Source organism: Neoarius graeffei, chromosome 26 (assembly GCF_027579695.1).
Source record: "Neoarius graeffei isolate fNeoGra1 chromosome 26, fNeoGra1.pri, whole genome shotgun sequence".
Lineage (NCBI taxonomy): Eukaryota > Metazoa > Chordata > Actinopteri > Siluriformes > Ariidae > Neoarius > Neoarius graeffei.
This window is the reverse complement of record NC_083594.1, coordinates 36039714-36048038: the sequence shown is the minus strand read 5'-3', so window position 1 is coordinate 36048038 and position 8325 is coordinate 36039714. Positions and strand designations below refer to the sequence as shown.

Sequence of the window (8325 nt, the reverse complement as noted above, 5' to 3'; positions counted from 1 at the left end):
ACAAACCTTAGCTGTAATCAGATGGCGACCACCGGCTCCAGGGACGACCCGCTGATGTAGGCATGTTACCCAGCCTGACACAAAATATTTGTAGGCATCCAAACTCTTATACGCTTTCAGATCAATACCTGTGTATGGCGATGGGTTTTTAACGACATAGGTATACAGATCATGTGGGCCGAAGTCAGGTAAAGACGAGGGCTTCGTGTACTTCCGTACGTCAGTGAACAATCCTGGTGGAAGCAGGTAAACATCGTTCTCTAAGCCTGCTAACCTCAATTTTTGCAAATACCTCTCCCTCTGCTCGCCCTGTAAATGCCCTACATCACTGGATAGTGAAGGTGTTTTCTGCATCTCGCTCCTTTTTCTTTTGTTTTTCGTTTGTCGCCTTCCTCGCATTCAAACTGATTCGAGCCGTGCCGTCCAAAATGGCAGCATCACATGACTTGGTCACGTGAGTGAAATACCTCAATAGTGTGCTTGCTGAGCATAATGCAATCATTGCAATGGCACAACATGCCACCTGCTCTTGCCAGCTCCAGAACTAAAAAGTGAAAGTGCCTATTTATTGCTGTTATTTAGCCTTGTGCCTACCAAGTGAGGTTACAAAGATGAAAATTACAAAGAGCAGGGCTGTGAAATAGAAGTGACAAAATCCAAGGAAACAATTTTAGCAGGGGGTCTGGGGCCCTGTGGGCCCCAGAAGCTGAACAGATTTTGTGTATACTGATAGATTTGACATCTCCTGAAAGCAAATATTTTCTCAACCATGCCATTTAATTTGAACTGTTTATTATTATTTATTCATAAATTGAATACATGGATTAAAGCAAAAAAAAAAAAATCTGACTGAAAAAAAAAGCTCCATGTCGTTGGCCCCTACCACGTCAGCGATGCGTCAAATTTTAAACGCTGTGTTGTCCATTATCCCCTAGGCCCCTACTTATAGTACATTTACATAATTTTAACAATGACTAAAGCTAAGGCAAGACTTGACCATTGTCATTACTGGCTATTCATGATGAAACATCAAGTTTTCAGCACAAAGTGCAAATTTATTTCAACAGTACTTTAGTAATGCACAGCAGTGATTAAGAGAAAAGTGCAAGTGCAGTCGAACTTGAACCATGCTTTCAAAAGAGTGGAACAGAAAGAAAAATAAGAAAATCTGTTGAAATAAAGCCAGGAAACAAGAAAAGCAAAGTGAAAGTTCACTTTTTCTGCTTCTTCGCAGTGAAGCCAAAGGCATCTAGTTTGGCAACACCTGATGCCTGTTTTTGTTTCTTTTTCCTTGGCACAGCAGCAGGAGCTTGCCATTATTGCCCATTTCATTTTGCCAAGCCCATCTCCACTTATACTTCACTGTTTTGTCGATGTCTGACACATCTGTGCCTTCATTTAAAAGAAGCGCGTCCATGCTGGCAAAACCGAAAATAATTTGATGCGCTCTAGTGATGGAAATCGAAGGGCCTATGGTGGTGTTTACATTAGACCGTATCAGCGGATCATCAGATTAACGTTTTTCAAACGATTAGCGTGCACACAGCAACGCCAATACACGGATACTCTCAGCTCCGCAGGCATCCTGCGCTCCAAATCACTCCGCCCTGAACAGCGAGTGCCCTCTGGAGGGTGCGCACTCCAGCCCTGCGCAGCTCACAGAGCGCGCGAGTGAAGCGCATGAGCAGTGATTCGGGACTGAGCCGCTGTGTGTGTGATTTCAGTGCATATCGGGCATGCGCGTCACTTACCACTTGCAAGTGGAAGGATGGCAAGCCTAAAGACAATCATAACTACACAATGGGCAGTATTTGCATCAGTATTTGCAGTATTTTCATACTTTTATACTTTTTAATGAAAGGTGATACAAGGCGGAAGTCCGCGCCGTTTTTCAGCAGTCGCGTCACATGACCAACGCCAGCGAATCAGGAAGGTGGATGTCACAGTGATGTTGTCCAATGACGACGCCAGCTAGAGCTCAGCACAGCGTATCCGCGTATCTCAATGTTTACACAGCACCGGACCAGACACGATCTGGATTGAATACGTGGACCCTGGCGGATTCCCGTTTCCCGGCGTTTTAATGTAAACGGACAGTGCATCCGTGAAGAAAACGAGACAGATACGGTCTAATGTAAACTTGGCCTATGTCTGGTGAAATATGGCCTTATACGCAGTACTCGAGTTGAGGGGGGATGTGGGGGGAGGCATCCCCCTTCTGAAATAAAAATCTCAAATCATCCCCCCCCATCACATCCCTTGGGCCATTTTACCAATTAATGTGGAAATTAGCCTACTATTATTTTAACAAATATTACTACCATTTCAACATTAGAGGCTTTGCGCAGTGATAGCCTACATGTAGCCAGATAAAGACGCATATTTATTTATTCGGTTGCACCTCTCATTCACACCTATACGGAGGTTTCAGTCACTGAAAACAGCTACTTTTGCAAACTCTGGGCAGAGTGGAGATTTCTGAAAACTCCATCTTCAGACACTCGTGTAAATCGGGAAAACGAAGCAACAGTGGGCGAGAGGGCGCGCGTGAATATAATGAGTCATAGGTGTGAATCTTTCACCGAATGCCAATTGTCCCGGTTCTTCATGAAATCGCATGCGCACGCACAAATTCATTAGGTTAACTTTTAAATAACTGTTCTTGTGCACTTGCGACACCGGAGCCACTTTCCTGAATTTTGAGCTTTGGAGTATTCGCTTCTTTATCTATTTAAATCAATGAATTTATTTAATCACATACATTAAATTGCTAATGTAAAACACTAGTAGCCTATTTAAGCAATAGCTGTTTTCTCCACTGTTTACCGACCTTTTGTGCTAAGTGAATGAGACACTTCATTACACTCCACTGACCGACTTCCAATTCCGGACTTTTTTGAAAATGTAAAATATAGGCCTACGAGATGTTTTTTGGGACTTAATTTGTGTTAGTCCTTCACTATTAATTTTTTGACTGACGAGGCACTAAATACTGTGGAATTATTTTCTCCTTACTATGAAGTTTGGCATCTTAAACAAGTGTCGGGAAATCTTGCAGCCCGACTCTGCAGCCTCCAATGTTTAAGCGAACTGCTGAAACCATAATGTTTAAAGATTAAATCGTAGGCTAATCAAACCAAAGAAAAACACAGCCTTTCCAGAACATTGTCTGCCGAAGCCTGTTTAACCTACAAAAGGCTTAATAGCATAGATCTTGCTGCGGCTTCAACAGGGCTGTTTAGATTTTTCACCTGATCGCCTTTCAATAGGCAAATATTATTACAATAGGCCTAGTATTGGTAGGAGGCAAGTAGTTGCCTAGTAGTAGGACAGCCAGATTGTTTCATCAGTGGAGCTGCCGTTAAAAGGAAACTGATGCGGAGCGCCACGGCTCGCCTCGGGGTGAATCGCATCCCGAGGCGCAGGGCTGGCCTGCCCTGGCACCGCTGGTTCATTGGGGAGAGGGCAGAGGTCGCTGGCTGCCAAGTTTGGAGAGGCTGGGACCTCCCCTGGCCGAGTTACGAGCGTGCAAAGTCGGGCTGGAGCCGCCGATAGAAACGAAACTCAAGCCGAGCACCGCGGCTTGCTGCCTACGCCGAGCCTCCCCGGGACTAGACAGTAGCGTAGGCTGTATTTATTTATTTAGGCCTATCTAGTGCAACAACTTATTCCTTTACATATACTCAAACATAGCACAAGAAAGGGTTCAACAACAGGCAATCACAGCAGCTTGGTGAAGTTCTAAATCACATCGGTGTCAGACCTATGGGCCTACCCCCCCCCCCCTTTTTTTTCCCTCGGATCTGCATCATTCTCATTATTGACCTTTAGCGCTCCCAGTTGACGGAAATCCATCGTAGCGACGGAAAACTTTAATCCATGTGAATATATAAATGTGAACAAGATGGTCTACCTGGTAATCTACAGTTCAACAGCTTCAATTTCACCAATTCCACATGTTTTTTTCCTTTAACATGGTCAACCAAACGCTTTCTTCCACCAGAACTGTACTTCACATCCTGATGGCACAAGATGCAGTAAGCTTTCCCCGGTTCTTTTATCTTCCGTATGTGCTCATGGAGATATTCACTACAGACTTTAAACTCCAGCCATCGCCAATTCCATGGATTTTTGATGCCGTTTTCCTTGTCAAATGTTTTTGACATCGTCGGTCTCACCGTCCTCCCTCTGAACGATGTCCCTCCGTGACACGGACATACCTGTAAATCGCTGCCATCTAATAACGGTAGACAAGCTTTTAGTGATTTTTGGAACAAAATTTATTGTTCGAACCATTTTTTTTATCTATCGGTGAAATTTACAACCTATTTGAGCACAGCACACACAGAAAACCCAGGATTTTACGATGTAATTTTCGTTAGACTAGCACTTTAAAGTGCGCTGTTGAGTGAAAAACGACACTGTGTGAGAATACTATAATCTGTTTATCCAGCACAAAGTGGGTGTTTGTCCTCACTACTCTGTGTAGCATTACAACAGTTAGCCCAGTATGGCACACAGCCGCATCGCTCCGGGTTTCTAACCCCACACCAGTTTGTTACGGTAATCGCTAATAACCCGATTCCCTGTGCTCTGGAGAATATATTTAAACCCCAACTAAGTAAGTCACTTTATTTTCCGTCCTCCATCTGCCAAAAGCCAATGCTGCCTCCTGTGTGCGTGCTCTTCATAAGCAAAACTTCATTTTGAACTGTAGCAAATTAGAACCAAGCTTTTTGGCACCCCAACACTGCTGCAACGAGCAGCCAATCTGCATCAAGCTTTCATACAGTGTAGTTAATGTGACTGAAGGTCAAGGCCATAAAGCTGCCGCAAGTACACAAACACAGTAAAAAGTGTAAAAGAATGCAAAAATAACCACTGATAACCATAGGAAAGAAAAGGTATTGAAAAAGAGGAAATCTACTAGCATTGTTGGCTGAGGAACTTTGGAAAGTAACCAGTGCCAGGTTGATCACAGCCGGATTTTGCGCAGGGGGCCAGCCCTTCACGATGCCCCTGATATAATATGCCATTAAAGAACATGGTGTAGGCCAAGTCCAAATAAGGAGAAAGCCAAGTGTGAACTCAACTGTCTCATTCTTCCATATCCACAGTATACAGAAGAACAAAATGTTCTTAACGGACCAAAATGTTTAGACAGTGCAAACAAGTACGTGATATGGTTCAGACTGAACACTATTTGTGTGTGGCTATTTAAAAACACTGTATTCCAAGAACACAGGATCCACACCCATTTATTGGGCAACCCACAAGGTTCTGTTTCCCAACTTATTCAAGATTGTAAACAGACGAAAGACACGAGTGAAACCTGGCACAGTTGAGCAATTTTTATTCTTGAATAAAAATCTATAAAAACAGTGCTACACAATCACATCCCTCATACAGTTTGTGTTACACAAGCACAGTTCCTAAATTGACCACAATCTTGCAGAATAAACATAATATTCATGAGCTTCGAAATACAATCTTGCACAATCTGGGAAAGCTTTGAATGTTTCATGAGGCCTCGTTTGCCCATCACTACTCAGTAAACCTAGCGTAGCTCCAGTTGCATTCACCTTACCTTTATTTCCATGTGACGGAATTTACACACATTGCGAAAGCAACGGTTCTCCTGCCAAAGACTGCAGACAGTCTCATTACCCATGGCAGCCTCACAATGACGGAAAGGACAAGTATCACCCTTCAAAGGAAAAAAGAACATGGAAGGGAATTAGCAAAAATTGGGTAAAATGCAAAAAGACCCTTTCCATATCCCACACAAGGAACAAACATGCAAAGAGTTTTTTTTTTCTTGTTTTCAAACAAGCTGTACTACCTTAGTGCATGTTGAATAATAGTAGAAATAGCAATCATCTCCTTTATTGCTCATGCTGGTCATAGCCAGGGAACACTCTTGCCAGTCGCAAGTTCTTCAAGTGCTGCTACGAGGCCCTCTGGTGTTTCCTTAAGTGCAACAAGAATGCGCCGCTGATTGCGTCTTCCTAACATTTATAAAATGCAAGAAAACTGCATTAAATGGATTATTCACATACAAATTTGAGTTTTTACCCCCAACTAACTAGGTGAGGTCCATTCACCTGCTGGGGACGTCTCCACCAGGTGAACTACTTCTTGGTTGTCTCTAAGCTGTAATGGTCCAGAAGGAACACTTGACCGATGAGTTTAGAGCGAACAGTACGAGAGAGGCTTTCGTCACTGAGAAACTTGCTCGTCTTAGGCTGCTTTGTAACAAGTAAAACGGCCATGAAAAGTCCTTTTCTAATCCTCAATAATAAATTAAAAAAAAAAAAAAAAACACAACAATTGTTTGGTGAGGGCATAAAAATCTTCCAGCTAAATGTTGGAGGTGAGAGCCAGGGAGTGCAGGAATGAAAACCTTGAAGTTGTGTCTGTGTGTGTAGGAATGGGAAGAGGGGTCTTCTATTTCTTCACACCCATTGTGGCAATTTGAAGATAGGTGAGGGCATCTAAATTGGGTAAAAGTTTAATTTTCAAAAAAGGGAAAAAAAAACATCCAATGTGAAAGGGAAAAATATCTGTGGGGGATATTAAAAAGTGCCAATCTTCAGAGAAGATATTTCTCCATGAGTTGGCCTCTATCCAAATCCAGTTATCCCCAGGGCTGTAGGAGAAATTCCTGTATAACCTTTAAAAAGAAAGCAAAACACTCCCCACATACTTGACAACGTGGGTAAACGAGTGAGAGATTAATAAAATATAGAGTATACATTCAAGCGTCAAGACACACAGAAATTACACATTTTGGCAAGTTGATTTTTAACTTTTAGCTCAAACAGACATTGTGTATCAACATATTCTGAAGCAAGCACTGATTTAAGCATGTCTATCTTGACCAAATTTAATTTTTCATAGACGATTCCCCAAATTGATTTCGTCTCTTCTTGTTCCATTGCAAAAGGTTTTGACTTCGAAATTATGTGCATGACATCTTTAAACCTTTTGCAATCTTTATGAAGCATTTATCATAACATGACAAATTGAAACTTGAAAGACCTGGTCGATTACTCGTGATTAAACTTGTTCTACTTGAAAATGCAACGTAAATGTAGCCAAGATATGTATTCGAGTTTCTGAGAAAAACTACTGCAGCTAGCCAACTAAACATGTTGCATAGTACATCACGTTTACTTTACAATAGAAATGAATAATTCAGTGTAGAATGCTACTAAAAATATAGGGAAAGCAACAAGCTACACAATGTTAAGTAGCTAAATGGTTAACAAAGCAAGCCTAACCACAACAGGGCCGAGTTTGCTTCGCTGAAAACGAAGTATGTTAAGACAACTCTGACTAGCCTAAACAGAATATATTTGATACCATTTCAAACTACGGATAATTGATATAAAGGTCCTAAGATAAAATTGCTTGAATTAACGTACCATTATCATGATTCACCAAGACTTACATTAAATTGGCTAAAGATATGAGCTAAACCAGCTCGACCAAGATAATTATATCAACGTTAACGCCTGCTACTTAGCAAGCGTACGACACCGTTTACATTTACTGAAATACATAATTAACACAAATAAAACTTAGAAATTACCAGTTTATATGGGCATAGCTTGTTAAAACCTGTTTTCGTACAAGACAATTGGTCGACGACGGTCCACTTCTGGTTTAAACTAACAAAATGGCGACCACACGGAAGAAACCTAGCAGGCTCAGCAGTAACCGCCCACTTTTGCTGCGTTCGAGGCGAAGTTACAACTCGTAATTCCCCACCACTGAGAATGGATATATATGTGTGTGTGTATATGAGGGTAAGGCAAAAAGTTATCAGACAAATTGAAAAAAATATATTTATTAAAATAACAAAGGCATTTCTCTACATATCCTCCATTTAAGTCTAAACACTTCTGCAAGCAGTGTTTCCATCGGAGAATTCCGTCTTGGCAGAATTCTGGGGGATGTCTTTTACACCTTTTGAAATTATAGCATCTGTCTTAGAACTTTTTTACTTACCCTCGTGTGTTTGTGTGGGTGTATACACACAGTATATATATATATATATATATATATATATATATATATATATATATATATAAACAAAGAATATACAAGCAACATTTCAGAAGCACCCTATGTTACACACACGAGGAATTTGACTTCTGTCGATTTATTGGCGGTTAACAATCGATGTGTATTACCGCCATCTACCGGGCTGAGGTGTGATCTCAAGGGATATTAAATTGCAGACTGATTTTATATATATATATATATATATATATATAAACTAAATTCTGTTTGCTAGTTGAGTGTCCTTTAAATACTGTG

The 8325-nt window shown here is 41.3% G+C and overlaps 1 protein-coding gene across 7 annotated transcripts in view; it reads right to left on the bottom strand.

Annotated features, from left to right (window-relative positions):
- Positions 1 to 7696, bottom strand: part of zc3h11a (zinc finger CCCH-type containing 11A) — a 100377-nt gene extending 92681 nt beyond the window's left edge. For 5 of the 7 annotated variants that reach the window (XM_060910874.1, XM_060910880.1, XM_060910878.1 and 2 more), the window contains exons 1-3: positions 6105 to 7687; positions 5843 to 6008; positions 5588 to 5707 (exon numbers count right to left, since the gene is read on the bottom strand). In XM_060910874.1, coding sequence (XP_060766857.1) covers positions 5588 to 5707; positions 5843 to 5905 — 183 coding nt within the window. In that variant the 5' untranslated portion in view covers positions 5906 to 6008; positions 6105 to 7687. Of the gene's footprint in view, positions 1 to 5587; positions 5708 to 5842; positions 6009 to 6104 lie in introns of all 7 variants that reach the window. The other 2 variants (XM_060910875.1, XM_060910876.1) reach the window with 2 other exon arrangements.
- Between the last annotated feature and the right edge of the window lie 629 nt (positions 7697 to 8325).